The sequence below is a fragment of the Mercenaria mercenaria genome, chromosome 6 (assembly GCF_021730395.1).
Source record: "Mercenaria mercenaria strain notata chromosome 6, MADL_Memer_1, whole genome shotgun sequence".
NCBI lineage: Eukaryota > Metazoa > Mollusca > Bivalvia > Venerida > Veneridae > Mercenaria > Mercenaria mercenaria.
This window is the reverse complement of record NC_069366.1, coordinates 71489738-71509443: the sequence shown is the minus strand read 5'-3', so window position 1 is coordinate 71509443 and position 19706 is coordinate 71489738. Positions and strand designations below refer to the sequence as shown.

General features: G+C 35.9%; 1 protein-coding gene across 8 annotated transcripts in view; it reads left to right on the top strand.

Moving 5' to 3' along the window:
* Nucleotides 1-19706, top strand: part of LOC123548643 (endothelin-converting enzyme 1-like) — a 73215-nt gene that overhangs the window by 43037 nt on the left and 10472 nt on the right. For all 8 annotated transcript variants that reach the window (XM_053546282.1, XM_053546285.1, XM_053546287.1 and 5 more), the window contains exons 9-15: nt 3381-3511; nt 3865-3977; nt 4443-4552; nt 5195-5371; nt 6321-6424; nt 10703-10813; nt 15862-15929. In XM_053546282.1, the coding sequence (XP_053402257.1) occupies nt 3381-3511; nt 3865-3977; nt 4443-4552; nt 5195-5371; nt 6321-6424; nt 10703-10813; nt 15862-15929 (814 nt within the window). The remainder of the gene's footprint in view (nt 1-3380; nt 3512-3864; nt 3978-4442; nt 4553-5194; nt 5372-6320; nt 6425-10702; nt 10814-15861; nt 15930-19706) is intronic.

Below are 19706 nucleotides of genomic sequence, written 5' to 3'. Positions count from 1 at the left end.
ATAGAGGCTGTATTTTTCAACTGATCTTGATGAAGTTTGGTCAGAATGATTGCCTTGATGAAATTTAGACCAAGTTCGAAAATGGGTCATCTGGGATCAAAAACTAGGTCACTAGGTCAAATCAAAGAAAAACCTTGTGTATGCAATAGAGGCTGTATTTTTCAACTGATCTTCATGAAATTTAGCCAGAATGATTACCTTGATAAAATCTAGGCTGATTTCGAAAATGGGTCATATAGGGTCAAAAACTAGGTCACAAGGTCAAATCGAAGAAAAACATTGTGTATGCAATAGAGGATGTATTTTTCAATTGATCTTCATGAAATTTGGTCAGAGTGATTGCCTTGATGAAAACTAGGTCGGTTTTGAATATGGGTTATCTGAGGTCAAAAACTAGGTCACTAGGTCAAATTAAAGAAAAATCTTGTGTATGCGATAGAGTCTGTTTTTTTCAGTTGATATTTATGAAATTTGGTCAGGTTGATTGCCTTAATGAAATCTAGGTCGAATTTGAATATGGGTCATCTGAGGTCAAAAACTAGGTCACTTGGTCAAATCAAAGAAAAAACTTCTGTATGTGAAAGAGGCTGTATTTTTCAGTTGATCTTCATGAATTTTGGTCAGAATGATTGCCTTGATAAAATCTAGGTCGAGTTTGAACATGGGTCATCTAGGGTCAAAAACTAGGTCATATCTAAGAAAATGCTTGTTTTATCGCAAGAGACCAATTTTTTGGTCCAATCTTAATGAAAATTGGTCAGAATATTTGTTTCCATGAAATCACTAGGTTAAACATGTTTTACACTGTTATGGAGTGTTTCTTAGGTGAGCGACCTAGGGCCATCTTGGCCCTCTTGTTTGCTTACAGTATACATGGTATATATCATTAAACAGGACTGACTAAGTACTTTAATGGCGCCCTTCAATGTTTAATACAAAAATGTATTTAAAATTGTAATGAATGTTTCATACTGTTGTTTTCTTTTTCACTTTTAATGCAGTCTGAGATCAGTTCATCAACAATATCCCGAACGATTTGGTCACCGCAATATGCATTCTCCCAAAAGATGTCATCCAGTATTGGTGACACTACATCGTCACAAACAGATAACTGTCATTGTTGAACAGCAAATTATCCCACTAATGTTTTTTCCTGCAACCTCTTTCCATTTTATCGGCGTAAAATTGTTTACAAAGCGTCCAAATAACACCGATCAGCCGACTGAATGGTCCTGTTATTTTTCCGATAAATTGCAACCTGTTCTGCAGTAACGTATAACCAGTCAGTCAAATCTAGCGCTAAAGTCTCGTACCCGTTCTAGTTATAAGGAAAATGCGATACGCAAGCTATTTTTTACGAATTGGGTATTAGGAATTTTAATTGCGTTTCAGTACGCACACTGTATGAATTCAATTGGGTTTTCTGCAATTTTAATTGCGTAAATACGCAATTAACGCAGCTTATCTGGAGCTCTGGGAACCTACACATTGTTAACTATTTATATATTTTTTGGAGGCATCTTGATTTGCACATTTAGTCAGTCAGACGGTAGAGTAATTGGTTTCCACTCTATACCTGTAGAACCACTTGACTCGGAACTGGACAGCATGATTGAGCTGATGAAGTAGATTACCCCTGTTGTCTTGGGGGTCAATTTTCTAAGTCATTATTACAAGATTTAAAAGTTATTATAACTTGTCATGAGCTTTATAAGTCATTATAAGAAGTTATTGAGTTGTTATAATAAGACTAAAAATTTTGTACTGACTTTATAGATTTTAGTGTAATTCCTCAAAAACGCCAAGTCTTAAAGCAACTTACTATAACCTTGCAAAAATTGGCATTTGTATATCATTTATAAGTGAGAAAACATTGGTTGGTCTAGGTAGGTTCAATTTCTCTAATTTATGTGATGAAAATGACATACTGATTTACAGGCCATTTGTAGGTCATTTATAAATGGCTTAAAGTGTCATAAGTCATCTATATGTCAAAGTGTCAAGTCTGCTTATATTTTGCACTGCTTGAAAAAACTATGCCATGTGGTGCACATTTTTATAAGGTCAGCCATATGTTGATCAGTATTGTGCCTTCAAAAGTGAGTATTTATTGCAAAAAGCAGGTGACAGGTGGAAACATATGTATTTCAACTGATTGTTGATCATACTTTGTACTCGATATGACATTAAAAAGTTTTAAAAAGCATTTCTTTCTGTACCATTATTGTACATTACCTTACATTTAGATTATCTTCATTGTACTGTGATTTTCTTACTAAATGGTTGTTTTAAAATACATTTTGTGATCAAATTCCAGCCTTGTGACAAAAGGTAAAGAGAATACTTTTTCATATGACTTTGGTCTCAGATATGATTAGAGTCTTCAATAAATGTGAGTACAGATACAAACAGAATTGCATTTAATTAACATGCACCGTTGTTCAAATTCTAAGCAGCAAACTAGCAACAAAAAGCATTTTCAGACTTCATTTTCTAATTAGTTGGTAATTTCATATTTTTACATTAGACTTGTGTAAGTGAGTTTTAAGTGAGTTATACAAATGACTGGCAGTGTTGTGATTTTACTGCAATTGCCAACTGCCCATCTATGTATATATCATATACATGTATATTATCAAATGTCAAGGTCAGGGTCACCTTGGGCATCGAAATGGTTTCTTGTTAATAACCTGATATTTGTCATCCCCATTTCTGATAGGTCACGAAAGGGGGCATGTATGTTCCTTGCACATTTCTTGTTTGGAGTTGAATTTATGCATTGACACAACCATGGAATATATGAAAGTTAGTCCACCAGTTTAGTTGCTGACATAGAATCACTTGCCATCATATACAATGTATGTGGGTTTGAAACTTCGCTTGGGACGTGGAAAATTTCATGTGAGGAAGTCATCCAGCTTTATTAAAGTTTCTAAGTGAATCTATCCAGGTGCATGCCTATGACTGAATGCTGCATGGAGGGGCACCTGGGGTCTTCCTCCACCGTCAAAAGCTGGAAAAGTTGTCTAAATTGTGTTGTTGTGTCTTTAAACCCAACAGAAACAAAAATAGTTTCTCACGCTACAATATTTATTTGCAAAATTTGAAAGTCATATATACAATATTTATCTCTGAATCTGGTTGAAATTACACCAACAAGTTTATATGAAGAACTAGCTTTGGATTGTATTTTTGGTCACTGTTACTATAAATAGAAAACTGATTGCTGATTCATAGCTCTAATTCAGGTAGCTAAATAGGACAGAAATGTTGGGGAAGTGTTTATGTGGTCACTGCAGGTAGGTCATTGTCACTGTTACTAATATTAGAAAATGTTTGAAAAACCTGGGATTTCCACATTTCCTGTCTTTCCATTTCAGTTAAACCTGGAGGCCTATGTGAAGGGTATATTTGGAGATATAAACACAATACCCATGGACACAGAGGTTCTTGTTTACACACCAGAATATTTTACAGAACTTCAAGATTTATTAAAACAGACTGACAAAGAGTAAGTTCCATTTTGTAATGATTTGTTTGTTACTAGCCCTTTTTAGGAAAAACAGAGGACTTGGACTTCCATATATTATTCTATCAAACATTTTGGGGACAACGTATCATAAACAATGTAGACATTTTTATTTAAACATAGGATTTAAAGGGAGGCATAGAATGATGTTGTGAAAGGGGAAAGTTAGTTTTATTTACATGTTTTGGGTTTCCAGCTAAGTTTAATCAGTGTAAGTTTGCGGTATAGAATATAAGCTGTGCTCTCTAGTAAATATCATTTGCCTTTTCTTACAAATTGAATATTTTATCAATGTTGAGAAAAAAAATTAGAAATGTGTAATGATTATTTTTTAGGCTGTTGGCTAACTATTTTGTATGGCATTCTGTTGACCATATGGTAGGATATCTAACCAAAGATTTCCTGGAAGTGGCATTGGGACTTGATAAGGCAGAATCGGGAATAAAAGGTTTGCTGGGATAACTTATTGTCTATGTTAGTTTGTTTACACGTACAATAACCTCCATCCCAACTGAAAGCATTTCAGTTGCTTTTACTTGGAAACTTCACACAGTGAAAAAATGCTGGATTGGAACCTTTCAAAAATCTTTAGTCTTTCCTTCCTGCAAAACTAGATGTAAACTGAAAAATGGCAGAGCCTCCATCTCATTTTAGTACAGAAAAATTTCTGTGTAGAGAAATTACTCCTGAAGTTGCATATATCCAAAAACAAAACCTCTTACATATGATGAGAGACCAATAAACTTCAAAATATTTAGGTTTTTTTCTGTTTTTAGTATTTCTTGATATCACTTTGTCAGAACACTTACAGTTATTTCATGTTGTGAGTAATAAGCACTTATCTAGTTTTAGGTAGTGTTGCCATAAGAATATCAGTCGATTTCTGTGCAATGATTTCTTTTCTTTATTTCAGAATATCCGGTCAGGTGGAAAAGGTGTCTCTCTAAGACCACTTCAGCATTTGGTTTTGCTGTAGGAGCCTTGTATGTTCAGGAAAACTTTGCTGAAGAAAGCAAGAAAGATGTAAGTGCAAAATCTCTCAATTTTAATCAGACACAGTAAAATAGATGATTTATTTTCTAAGTAAAGCTGATGTTTAATTTGCTGAATATAGAAGTTACAGACCTAACTATTACACACTGTCTCTGCCTTGCCTTGTAATGGACCTTGATTGTTCCATTTACATGTAGGTCACCAACTACTGCAGTATGTGAGAGCCTTTTAGAAACTTTACTAGATGATAGAACCAACATGCCCAACCTTTCCTCAGTTGATTCTTGGAGGAATAATTTGGGTCTTCCTCAACACTGTAACCTTTATCATGCTGGACACGATTGATTCCACCTTTGCGACCAGTGTAGATCATGATCAGCCTGCACATCCATGCTGTCTGATCAAGATCTGCACTGTTTGCCATTCAGTCAGTATCTTTTTGATAAGTCTCCCTTTTAACAGTTAATGGTTACTGTCCAGATGGAAAGAAGGACAAGTTCATTTTAGAAATTAAACAGGGTAAGGAAAAGCAAGAAAGACACTGGAAACATACTGCACCCATTCTTCCCCACACTTCCCTTCACTTGTTCTGTTTCATTTGTTTCATCAAATGTGTCTTTATAGTGTAAGACAGCACATATAAATTCAAAGAAATCAATTTGTCTGATACAGGTTGAGTCACTTTTTGAAGAAATCCGTGCAGCATTTATTGCCAATCTTGATGATTTGGAATGGATGGATGACAAAACGAGAGCCTATGCAATAGAGAAAGCTAATGGTGTCAGTAAGATGTTAGGCTACCCAGATTACGTCCTCGATCCTGCCAAACTGGACAAACATTATGAAAATGTAAGTTGGTACACTGGGACCTTTATAACGCTGTTGTTGGGGTCCAAGGTTCAAGACCCACTGATCTAGTGGGGTTAAATTTATACCTGGGTTGGCCGTCCCACCCATAATGCATTAGACATATTTTGAAGGCTGCTCCATGTCTTATGAGAAATTCTATGTGTATAAACGGGACATTTGTTTACCATATATGCTACTGGAGAATATGAAAAAAAGATTATGATTCTGTGTCAGCTTCCCATTTCGTTGTGATTCTAAAAGAAAGTTGAAATTCTGAATCCTGGAAATAAACATGTGAACTGTGTGAGAAGCGCACGGTTGTGAAAAAATTACAATCATGCTTGGATGAATAAAAGAGACGACATCATGTATGGCTAAGACAAACAATAGAATCTCTACATAGAACTCTGAATTCTGCTATCTCAGTCGAACAGCATCATGTCAGTTAAAGGAATACACCTGTGACTAGACAAACAGCTATTTTTATACGCCCATCTCTGAAAGAGCAGGGCTTATTATGTGAACTCCCATGGTGGGTGGGCGGTCAGGCAGTCGGCGTCCGATCATGCCCGCTCATTTAGTCAGTTTTCATCTGATCTCCACCAAACTTGGTGACAATGTTTGTAGGCATAAAATCTCACCCAAGTTCGATAACCACCCAAATCGCCTCAGGCACTCTTGGATGATGGCCCTTGAATTACTCGAAAAACTGTAAATTTAGCCTTGTCCATTCTCTAAGTCAAATTGTTTTCCTCAGATCTTCACCAAACTTGGTGAGAATGTTTATGGGCATAATATCTCATCCAAGTTAGATAACCACCCAAACCGTCTCAGGCACTCTTGGATTATGGTCCTTGAATTACTTGAAACACTGCAAATTTAGCATTAAGTCAAACAGTTTTCATCCAATTTCTATTGTAAGTTAAGGAAAGTTTTATTTATTTTTCAGGTGACACTTGTCGATGGAAAATTCTTTGAAAGTAAACTATCGGAACTGATATATTATAGACAGAAGAATTTAAGACGACTTGGAACAGTACCAGATAGAAATGAGTATGTGATAATTTGTATCATAACTAATTTATATTTATACCATAAATTTGTATAGATATTGCATTTTGATAGCTTTATTAACCAGGTTTTCAACGAAAACCTGAGTTATTAGATTGGGGTAGATGTCGGTCGGGCGGGCGGGCGGCGGCGGCGGTGGCGGCGGCGTCAAACTGGTGTTTCCGGTCAATAATTTTTGTTTCGGTAAAGATATTTGAATAAAACTTGGTATGTATGTAGCTTATATCAAGACAAAGGCTGGGATTGATTTTGGGGATTCTGGGGTCAAGGTCAAGGTCACTGTTACTTAAAATAGAAAAAGGGTTTCCGGTCAATAACTTAACTTAGGAATGAGCTATCATGATGAAACTTGGTGTATAGAAAACTTATATAAAGTTGTAGCTTGGGATTGATTTTGGGGTTTCTGGGATCAAGGTCAAGGTCATTGTTACTAAAAATAGGGTTAGGGTTAGGTTAGGGTTAGGGTTAGCATATCTTCTACATGCATGGAGGGATTTTGATGAAAGTTGGCACAATTGTTCACCATCATGAGACGGAGTGTCATGCGCAAGAACCAGGTCCCTAGGTCTAAGGTCAAGGTCACACTTAGAGGTCAAAGGATACAAGAATGAAAACTTTGTCCGGAGCATATCTTCTTCATGCATAGAGGGATTTTGATGTAACTTGGCACAATTATACACCATTATGAGACGAAGTGTCTTGCGCAGTTCCCTTCTTTAGAATTACTTCCCTTTGTTGTTACTATAAATAGCTTATATTGTAACTTTTTCATTACTAGACGTAGGGAAAAATCGAGACCACTTTTCTGTAGTACAACATGCATGTTACATCCAATTTTGAGGTGTATTTTGACCAATCTCTACCTGGTAAGGTTTTCTGTGTGGACTTACAATTTTTTTTTTTTGTATTTTTTTTTTTTTTTTTTTTTTTTTTTAAGATTAACTTCCCTTAGTTGTTACTATAAATAACTTATATTGTAACTTTTTTATAATTGACCGTAGGGAAAAACCAAGACCACTTTTCTGTGGTACAACATAGTTGTTACTTTCTAATTTTAGGTGTATTTTAAGGTATCTCTACCTGGTAAGGAGTTTTTTTGTGGACTTAGAAAAACAAAAGAATTACAATGATTACTAAACAACCACAAAATTAAAATTACATCTGCAAATACAGGTGCTAGAGTAAAGAAATTTGCTGTGACGGGCGTATATTGTGACATTCTGGTACTCTTGTTTATTCTTATGAAAAGTGTTGAAAACCTGGTTTCGTGGCATTGCCGCGTTTCTTGTATTACAATTGTTTAGAGATATTACATTTTGATGTATTATATCACAGTTTTCCAGTGATATTACATTATTATATGTTAATTTTCTAGAGCTGTTGGATTTGGTACTTGATACTGGGTCATATAGAAACAACAAATGTTTAACACGGTTCTGCGCTTTGGTGTTTATTGTTAACTGTACACATTTGTTAAGATTCTGCTCAGGTCTTTGGTGTTTGGGAGGTACTTCTATATTTGTCTTAAACATATACTGAAGATAAACATAAAATATTTGTATAATTCTACACAAATAATTTCAGGAATTTTCTAGGAGTGTAGTGTTTTTAGCTCACCGGTCACAAAGTGACAAGGTGAGCTTTTGTGATCGCGTGGCGTCCGTCGTCCTGCGTCCGTGCATCCGTCCGTGCGTAAACTTTTTGCTTGTGGCCACTCTAGAGGTCACATTTTCATGGGTTCATCTTGATGATATCTAGGTCAAGTTCGAAACTGGGTCACGTGCGGTCAAAAACTAGGTCAGTAGATCTAAAAATAGAAAAACCTTGTGACCTCTCTAGAGGCCATATTTTTCATGAGATCTTCATGAAAATTGGTCAGAATGTTCATCTTGATGATATCTAGGTCAAGTTCGAAACTGGGTCACGTCGGGTCAAAAACTAGGTCAGTAGGTCTAAAACTAGAAAAACCTTGTGACCTCTCTAGAGGCCATATTTCTCAATGGATCTTCATGAAAATTGGTCAGAATGTTCATCTTGATGGTATCTAGGTCAGGTTCGAAACTGGGTCACGTGCGGTCAAAAACTAGGTCAGTAGATCTAAAAATAGAAAAACCTTGTGACCTCTCCAGAGGCCATATTTTTCATGAGATCTTCATGAAAATTGGTCAGAATGTTCATCTTGATGATATCTAGGTCAAGTTCGAAACTGGGTCACGTCGGGTCAAAAACTAGGTCAGTAGGTCTAAAAATAGAAAAACCTTGTGACCTCTCTAGAGGCCATATTTCTCAATGGATCTTCATGAAAATTGGTCAGAATGTTCATCTTGATGATATCTAGGTCAGGTTCGAAACTGGGTCACGTGCGGTCAAAAACTAGGTCAGTAGATCTAAAAATAGAAAAATCTTGTGACCTCTCTAGAGGCCATATTTTTCATGAGATCTTCATGAAAATTGGTCAGATTGTTCATCTTGATGATATCTAGGTCAAGTTCGAAACTGGGTCACATGGGGTCAAAAACTAGGTCAGTAGGTCTAAAAATAGAAAAACCTTGTGACCTCTCTAGAGGCCATATTTTTCAATGGATCTTCATGAAAATTGGTCAGAATGTTCATCTTGATGATATCTAGGTCAGGTTTGAAACTGGGTCACGTGGGGTCAAAAACTAGGTCAGTAGATCTAAAAGTAGAAAAACCTTGTGACCTCTCTAGAGGCCATATTTTTCAAGAGATCTTCATGAATATTGGTCAGAATGTTCATCTTGATGATATCTAGGTCAAGTTCAAAACTAGGTCACGTGGGGTCAAAAACTAGGTCAGTAGATCTAAAAATAGAAAAACCTTGTGACCTCTCTAGAGGCCATATTTCTCAATGGATCTTCATGAAAATTGGTCAGAGTGTTTATCTTGATGATATCTAGGTCAAGTTCGAAACTGGGTCACGTGGGGTCAAAAACTAGGTCAGTAGGTCTAAAAATAGAAAAACCTTGTGACCTCTCTAGAGGCCATATTTTTCAAGATATCTTCATGAGTGTTAGTGAGAATGTTCATCTTGATGATATCTAGGTCAAGTTCGAAACTGGGTCACGTGGGGTCAAAAACTAGGTCAGTAGGTCAAAAAATAGAAAAACCTTGTGACCTCTCTAGAGGCCATATTTCTTAATGGATCTTCATAAAAATTGGTCAGAATGTTCACCTTTATGATATCTAGATCAAATTTGAAACTGGGTCACGTGCGGTCAAAAACTAGGTCAGTAGATCTAAAAATTGAAAAACCTTGTGACCTCTTTAGAGGCCATATTTTTCAAGAGATCTTCATGAAAATTGGTCAGAATGTTCACCTTGATGATATCTAGGTCAAGTTTGAAACCAATTCACGTGCGGTCAAAAACACGGTCAGTAGGTCTAAAAATAGAAAAACCTTTTGATGTCTCTAGAGGCCATATTTCTCAATGGATCTTCATGAAAATTAATGAGAATGATCAGCTTGATGATATCTAGGTCAAGTTCATAACTGGGTCATGTGCGGTCAAAAACTAGGTCAGTAGGTCGAAAAATAGAAAAACCTGGTGACGTCTCTAGAGGCCATATTTTTCACGAGATCTTCATGAAAATTGGTGAGAATGTTCACCTTGATGATATCTAGGTCAAGTTTAAAAGTTGTTCACGTGCCTTCAAAAACTAGGTCATTAGGTCAAATAATAGAAAAACCTTGTGACCTCTCTAGAGGTCATATTTTTCAATGGATCTTCATAAAAATTGGTCAGAATTTTTTATCTTGATGATATCTAGGTCACATATGCTCAAAAACTAGGTCACTATGTCAAATAATAGAAATAACGACGTCATACTCAGTTCAACACTGGGTCATGTGGGGATAGGTGAGCGATTCAGGACCATCATGGTCCTCTTGTTTATTGATCTATAAAAACTGAAAGTTTGAAAAAATGCACAAAACTTTTCCTTTTCAATTTGATGTGTCACAAATGAGTATTTACTCTTGTCATGCTGGACGCAAGTGTTTCTGCCTTTGCGACCAGTTTAGATCATGATCAGCCTGCACATCCATGCAGTCTGATCATGATCTGCACTGTTCGCCATTCAGTCAGTATCTTTTTGGATAGCACCCCTTTTAACACTTAATGGTACAAAATGTACTGTCCAATTGAAAGATAGACAGACTCATTATAGAAATCTTTCAGGGTAAGGGTTAACTTAGTTTCAAGTAATAAACTTCAAGTTTCTGGCTTGATGTATTTATAGATGGAACATGGTTCCTTCGGAGGTGAACGGATACTACAGCGCCGATTTCAACCATATAGTGTTCCCTGCTGGAATCTTACAACCACCTCTGTATAATCCAACTTCACCTAGGTATGTTGTTTCTAATATGTGTCCAGTTTACTGATGGTAAAATGTAAGGTTTCCAGTTTTGTAGTCTGTCATTGTATTGTTAGTTCACCAGTCACAAAGTGACAAGGTGAGTTTTTGTGATCACGCGGCGTCCGTCGTCTGTGTGTGCGTAAACTTTTGCTTGTGACCACTCTAGAGATCACAGTTTTCATGGGATCTTTATGAAAGTTGGTCAGAATGTTTATCTTGATGATATCTAGGTCAAGTTTGAAACTGGGTCACGTGCGGACAAAAACTAGGTCAGTAGGTCAAATAATAGGAAAACGTTGTGACCTCTCTAGAGGCCATATTTTTCATGGGTTCTGTCTGAAAGTTGGTCTGAATATTCATCTTGATGATATCTAGGTCAAGTTTGAAACTGGGTCACATGCGGTCAAAAACTAGATCAGTAGGTCTAAAAATAGAAAAACCTTCTGACCTCTCTAGAGGTCATATTTTTCATGAGACCTTCATGAAAATTGGTGAGAATGTTCACCTTGATGATATCTAGGTCAAATTCAAAACTGGGTCACATGCCTTCAAAAACTAGGTCAGTAGGTCTGAAAAAGGAAAACCTTGTGACCTCTCCAGAGGCCATATTTTTCATGAGATCTTCATGAAAATTGGTGAGAACGTTCACTTTGATGATATCTAGGTCAAGTTCAAAACTGGGTCACGTGCCTTCAAAAACTAGGTCATTAGGTCAGATAATAGAAAAACCTTGTGATCTCTCTTAGAGGCCATATTTTTCAATAGGTCTTCATGAAAATTGGTCAGAATGTTCACCATGATGATATTTAGGTCAAGTTCAAAACTGGGTCACATGAGCTCAAAAACTAGGTCACTATGTCAGACAAGAGGGCCATGATGGCCCTATACCGCTCACCTGTTATCATTGCACATGAGGACAAGAAGGTCCTCAGAAAAAATATCTAAGTCCAAAGGACAGGTACAACAAAGGAAAGAAATTTAACCAAAAAGAAAAACAAAATTCTTACAAGGTACAGATATGTCAAAATACACCTAAAAATTGGAGGTACCATCCATGTTGTACCACAGAAAAGTGGTCTCAGTTTTTCCCTACAGCCAATAATAAAAAAGTTACTAAAAATAGGCTATTTATAGTAACGTAAAAGGGAAGTAATTCAAAAGAAAATTATTTTAAGTTAACAAAAGAAGGATCTACCAAATAAATCTGTTGACATAAATAAAATTTCAGATCAGTATCTTCATTAGTTATGGAGATATACCCATTTTAATTTGAAATAAAGGGAGGTAATTTGACATAAAATCAGTCCATAGTTATCTACCCTGATTGGCTCGGTCCAGCTAATGACAATAATGAAATTTCAAATAAGTCCTGTAAGTACTTACTGATATAAATCCATTTTGACTACAATCAGGGGAGGTAATCAGATATAAAATACCGTATTTTCCCGAATTAAGGCCCCCCCCTCTAATTAACGCCCCCCACCCATTTTGGAGGGGAAAAAAGTCAACAAGAACGGGAAAAAAATCACCTACCTCATTTTTATAAGTCTATATAATAAGTAATTTACAGTACTAAAGTCCAATGTATTAAAAATTAAACACACTTTTAAACAGTCCATGTACCGTAAGTCCAAAACATTTGTACTAAGTACTGTACGTATCCAATCATCAAACAGAAAATTAAACGGTAAATACATTTTTGATTTGTTTTTACACCACTCGCGCACACGCTCCCTGCCGACTTAAACAAACTTGCAGCAATGTGTTCACGATATACCCTTTTCTTCGGCAGTTTTAAGAACTTTTAATTCAAAAGCAGGCACAGCAGCATGTCAAACCATTGACATTGTGTATTGCGCTATTAGCTACCCGCATGTACTAAGGAAAATGTTATCGGAGTACACAGCTGTTTGGGTCATGACGTAATGTGTAGTGTCGCGAGCGTGTCAAAAAGCCAGACATGGAATACACGAGGTACCGTATTTAAATGCATAAAGGCACACTGCATTAAATTGGACGCCAAATAATTACGTTTTGGGGGGATTAAACAACACAGAAACACTTTACAGCTAGTTTGAACGGTGTTTTTAAGTTTTGTAAAAAATTTCTTTTATTTTTTTCACCTCAAATAAACGCCCCCTCTTTCGAAAATGTAACGCCCCGGGGGCGTTAATACGGGAAAATACGGTAACTCTGGAAACTACGATTGGATCTGATTTGTCATTGAATCCAAGATTTATTGTTGTTGAAGATATTTTGTAAGTTTGTATCAAATAAAACCATAAATGAAGTCTCTATATGGCTGCAAAAGCCAAAATAGCCAATTTTGGACATTTAAGGGGCCATAACTCTGGAACCCATGATGAAATCTTGCCAGTTTAAGAAAGGAACCAAGATCTTGTGGTGATACAAGTTGTGTGCAAGTTTGGTTAAAATCAAATCATAAATGAAGTTGCTATTGTGCAGACAAGGTCAAAATAGCTAATTTTGGCCCTTTCAGGGGCCATAATTCTGGAACCCAATAGGGGATCTGACCGGTTCAACAAAGGAACTGAGATCTTATGGCAACACAAGTTTTGTGCAAGTTTGATTAAATTCAAATCATAAATGAAGCTGCTATTGTGCAGACAAGGGCAAAATAGTTAATTCTGGTCCTTTCAGAAGCCATAACTCTGGAACGCATAACGGAATCTGGCCAGTTCAAGAAGGGAACCAAGATCTTATGGTGATACAAGTTGTGTGCCAGTTTGGTAAAAATCAAATCATAAATAAAGCTGCTATTATGTAGACAAGGTCAAAATAGCTGATTTTGGCCCTTTCAGGGGCCATAACTCTGGAACCCATAATGGGATCTGGCCAGTTCAAGAAAGGAACTGAGATCTTATGGTGATACAAGTTGTGTGCAAGTTTGGTTAAAATAAAATCATAAATGAAACCACTATCGTGCAGACAAGAAATTGTTGACGGACGCACGACGGACGAAGGGTGATCACAAAAGCTCACCTTGTCACTATGTGACAGGTGAGCTAAAAATAGTAAAAACAACGTCGTACTCAAAACTGGGTCATAAGGTGACAGGTGAGCGATTCAGGACCATAATGATCCTCTTGTTTTGCTTTTGTATGACACCTCGAGAAACTAGTGGTAGAACACCCTTGAGTGAGAGGTTATGTGCTTGTTTCCCATTCGGCATCGTACAGAAGATATGAAAATAATATCAGTATCTTTTTTGCTTGGCTAGGGAAACTTTCTTCTGTTCTCACATACACACATGGTGAAGAATACCATCTGGAATAAGGTGTCAAGAGTGATAGATATAAGTTGTAAATCTTCATTCACAGTCAACCTAAAACGAATTAGTAATAGTTACATTCTCAGACTTTCAGACAATGTTTCTCTTACATTTTGTTGTATTAACCTGATAGCAAGTGATATCTCGATCCCTGCAGATAATTACATATTTTAAACGTGTTGTCATTAAATGATTGAAGGAGGATTTATATTGCCTTTGCTAAACTGTACAAAGTTGATATTTAATGAGTTCAGCAAACTTCTAGAGTTATCACGTAGGACTAAAGCTAAACTAACCAAGTTTCTACTCTAGTGACTTTAAAGGACCTACATCACTGCCTCCTTGCTGGGTTAGTACAGTTTGTACCGTTTAAGTCCCTTTCAAAAACAACTGTCAAACAGACAGCATTGAAAGTACTGAGAATAGAAACATACGATATTGATTGCAATTTAAATCTAATTGGTGTATTTGTTGATAAACTTGACTTGACTGTAATCAACAGCTTGTTTTCATCATCAGTGCATATTTCATGCCACGAGAAGATTGAGAAGCTAACATTTGTCACCTTTTTCATGTCAGCTGTAATCTTCCTTTTGGATATATCGCCATTCAAGTAGGTTTATTATCCCCCGCCGATGAAATCGGGAGGGGGGTATTGAAATGGCGTTGTCAGTCCGTCAGTCCGTCCGTCCGTCCGTCCGCAGCCATTTCTCAGTAACTACTTGGTAGAATTTCATGAAACTTGAAATAAACATGAACCAACATACTGCGATGATGCCCGTCAAGTTTTTTTTTTGATTGGTCAATTTCCCTCAGAGTTATTGCCCTTGATTTAATAAAAAATGTCCGTCTGCAGGCATTGCTCAGTAACTAACAGGTAGAATTTCATCAAATTTGAAATAGACATGAACCAAGATACTGCGCTGATGCCCGTCAAGTTTTTTTTTTGATAGGTCAATTTCCCTCAGAGTTATTGCCCTTGATTTAATGAAAAATGTCCGTCTGCAGCCATTTCTCAGTAACTAGCAGGTAGAATTTCATCAAACTTGAAGTAGACATGAACCAAGATACTGCGACGATGCCCTTCAAGTTTTTTTTCGATTGGTCAGTTTTCCATATAATTATTGCCCTTTAATTGTTTAAAAATCCACAGATCTGTACATAACAAACCAACCAATTGGAAGAATTTCATTAAACTTCTTCCATTCTTTTCCATGAACATTTATTATAAACATGTGATGTTGTGTACCTACACCTGGTCACCACCTTACCTTGGTCACCCCCCCCCCCCCCCCCCCCCCCCCCCCCCCCCCCCCCCCCATTTTTTTTTTTTTTTTTTTTTTTTTTCATTTTTCGTTTTCTATCAATATTTATAATCAACATGTAAACTGTTGCATCCTCCCCCCACCCCCCACCCAAACAAACCATTCATTTTCTTTTAATTTGATTTTGACTAATGAAATTATTTGCTTCTTGGTAACATTCTTAACTTTTTGCTGGATATATTTTTTTGCCGTTCCTCAACTCTGACCCTTTCGGCGGGGGATTCCAATTCATCGAATTTGCTTGTTATTAGACAGTTACACCAGTTCTGCTAATTCTAGTAAGTAAGCTGAACTAGCTCATTGCGTCATATAATTCTTTTTAACCCAGTCAAGTTTTTCTTCTTGCCCCTTTGTTGTTTCATAATTGTTCTAATTTTGTTAGATGTCTTAAATGTTCAATATATATCTTACTACATTTTCAGGTCATTCAATTTTGGTTCTTTTGGGATGATCTGTGGACATGAACTTACACATGGATTTGATAATAGAGGTAACTTTGAGATTCTTCTTGAGTAGTCTCAGAAGAACATGTCTAGGTTTAGACAACTTGTTTGTGATAATTTCCAGACACTTTTCAATCCATGTAATGGTATTATTCTTTACATATAAATGAACTTCCCATCTTTGTCTACAAAGTCATGATACTGAAATCCTTTGAAGTAATGAAATTGCAGAAAAAGAAAAAGTGTAAGAAAGTATTAATTTGTGTAAAGTACCACATTGATGCCATATGGGTATTCATTTACAAACCAGATAAGCCCGTCTTGTCAGTATATCAGTCAATACAAAACTACCCTTATTTCTGTTTAAAATAAATGAATCAGTTAGTGTAGACAGACTAATGATTGTCTGTATTATCTTTGTATAAAGAGGTTTAAAAATAAAGTATTTCATTGGTTTTAAATCAGAGTTATTACGATCAAAAATGATTTTACTTAAAACACAGGCACTTAAGATAAAACATAATTCAGTATGTTTGTAAGATTTGGTTAATATACTCATGAACACCCTAAAAAATCCTTTAAATTGTAAATGAATACAGAAACACATACTAATATAAATTCCAGAATTTAACATTGGGATCATATTTGTAATCCTAATTATCCATGAAAACTTAGTAACTCAGAACATCTACTTACTGATTTCATTTGTGTGAAAGTTTACTGCAGTTTCAACATTGCAGTCAGTGTCTGTTAGAAAATTTTGATTATGATATATAAAGTAGGACTGCAGGACCAAGAGTCACTACTGGATGCACATGCCATTAAAAGGGTCATGAAATTGGCCTTAATTATGTCTCCCACCACACAGTGGTGTGGGAGACATATTGATTTACTCCAGTCTGTGTGTGTGTGTGTGTCTGTCTGTCACAAAGCTTGTCCTCTTGCACTCTAAGTCGAACATTTCTCCTCTGATTTTCACCAAACTTGAACAAAATGTGTTTGACCATGAGACCTCGGCCAAGTTCGATAACTAGCCAAATCGGTCCAGGTGTCTTGGAGTTATGGCCCTTTAATTTCCAAAAATCGGCCTTTTTACTCTTGTCCACACTCTAATTCAAACATTTCTCATCCAATCCTCATTAAACTTGAACAAAATGTGTTTGACCATGAGACCTCAGCCAAGTCCGATAACTAGCCAAATCGGTCCAGCCATTTTTGAGTTACGGCCCTTGAATTATCGAAATATCTGTCTTTTTACTCTTGTCCGCACCCTAAGTCGAACATTTCTCATCGGATCTTCACCAAACTTGAACAAAATGTGTTTGGCCATAAGACCTTAGCCAAGTTCGATAACTAGCCAAAACCGCCTAGGCTTTTTTGATTTATGGCCCTTGAATTGCTGATTGGATCCACTCGTCCAGACCATCCAATTGGATCCACTCATCTAAGCCATCTAGAGACACTAGACATTTTTCATAGGGGCAGTTGTGGGAGACATGCGCTTTTCTCAAAAGCATCTCTAGTTTTTTCAAACTTTTTTAACAGAGTTTTAACAGGTCACCATTAAAATTCACCCATTACTTCTTACTATTTAATGGGATTTTCATGACTGTAGTTTTAATGTTATACATTAAAAATGACTTTGATGCCATGAAAAGCTGCTTAAAATAAACCATTAAAATAAGTTAACAGGCTCCTTAAAACTCCATGAAAAATTTTAATTGGCATGAAATTAATGTGCCATTAAAAAAGTACCCCTTAATTCCACATTAATTAGTAAGAACTAATGGGGCCATTAATTTTTTAATACTCTGTTAATGGCCGTTAATTATTAAAAAAATTGATTAATGGTCTCATTAAATACATGTATGTCAGATTCAATTTTAATTGGTTCATAATATTAAATTGTATATCAAATTAAGGGCCATGAAAATTTGCCATCAGAATTAGACATCTAAATATAATCAACTTCATATTTTGTGACTATGTATGTCATCATGGGCTTTTAAGTCTATTTGATTTGAAATAAAATGTCTGTCTGTCTGTCTGTCTGTCATATTAATATTTGCCGTATTGATTTAAACTACGTATTACTACACATGTAATAGTATCTATACATAATTATGTATATTGATTGATCTATTCACAACGAGCTAGGCTAAGTTAGCCGGACAAGCCTGTATCTGATTTCTGATCTCTCTGTCGTGGGGGCTTTGTCTCACTCTGTCCCTCTGGTCAGATTGCTCTGTGTCTGTACTAGTAGAGGATGAATTATGCGCCCTGTGTGGCTGCATTTGAACTATGTAAAGCGCCTTTGAACGTGAAATTGATCATGAAAAGGGCGATATATAAATCTGGTATAATAATAATAATAATGTACTGTTTTGTAAAATACTAGAAGAATATTTGTTTCTTCTTTTTCTCTTATTATTTTGAAATGTAAACACATGTAACAGCCTCGTACAAACATTTGTTATATTGTATCCTTATTCTGTCAAATGTTCATATGAAATGAGAAAATAAATGGATATTGTATTGTATTGAGTTGTACTGAGAAGGGTTTACAGGTACCGGTTTAATAGATCAAGTGACCATGTGGGTAGTTTTAACTATTCAACATTATAATATTGACAAACATTCTCACCAAGTTTTTATTGGTACAGACATTAGGCATCAGGTGTATTCAAAAAGCAACTGTTGATGACAATGTCAGCGCACAATGGGCAATCACAATTTAGCTCTACTTCAGAACTTTGTGCTCACGTGCATGCTCTGAAACAACTAAGAGCAAATGTTTGAGGGATTGCATCACAAGTAGCTTCTCCCATCTCCAACCAGGCGTACCACACTCTTTGATTCATTGAAACGAGGAAGCGATTGATCTGCCCATGCCCCAAATGAATTTAAATCGGACTGTAAATCTTCACAATTATGTGTACTGTTCACTTCTCTATAAACCTTAGTTTCTACTCAAGGATTGGAAAATTTGAAAATCTAAACTACATGTAGTCTGAACACACTTTATAATGTAAATTCCTTACCCCACCCATTTTCTTATACAAATGCTGATTATTTGGACAAGAAAAACAAAGAACAGAAAAAGTGGCATGCATCAATATGTATTTACCCTTACCAAAATATTGCAGATTGATGTTACCAAATAAATTAATACGTTTTCATCCGACTTTCATGGAAATAAATCCGATTTTTTGTAGGAACACAATTTGGCAAACATTTGGAAAAAAATGGTGTAACTGCATCAAGGGGAAATAACTTTAATGCAACTAAATATAACATCATGATATATTATAGACTATGTGTGCGTAGTATGTATTTATTGCGATTAAAGTCCATTTTAGAACAATTAGAGACTGGAATTATAAGCATTCAATAGGAGAGCAAGCCAAAAACCAAAAAGAGAATATATACGAATCACATTTTACAGAATGTAGGATCTAATGGGCATTACATTGCTGTTAAGGGCCATTAAGTTTACTCTTAAATAAAATCGTAAACAACCTGAACATTTAATGGGCATTAAATCAAATTTAAGGGACATGAATAATCCTGTTAAATTCAAAATATACAGAATTTCACTATTTTTTCAAAGCCATTAACTAATTTAGCTACCAAACTCAATTTTTAATGGCATGATTCATGGTCAAAAATGGGTGTTTTAATGGTATTTTAACATGTAACCCATTAATATTGTGAAACCTGTTAAATAAAGTGATGCAAGAATTAATGGGGTTAATTAACGGTTTTTCCTATTTTAATGGATATTTTACAGGGTTTTAAACCATGTTTAATGGTATGTGCATCCA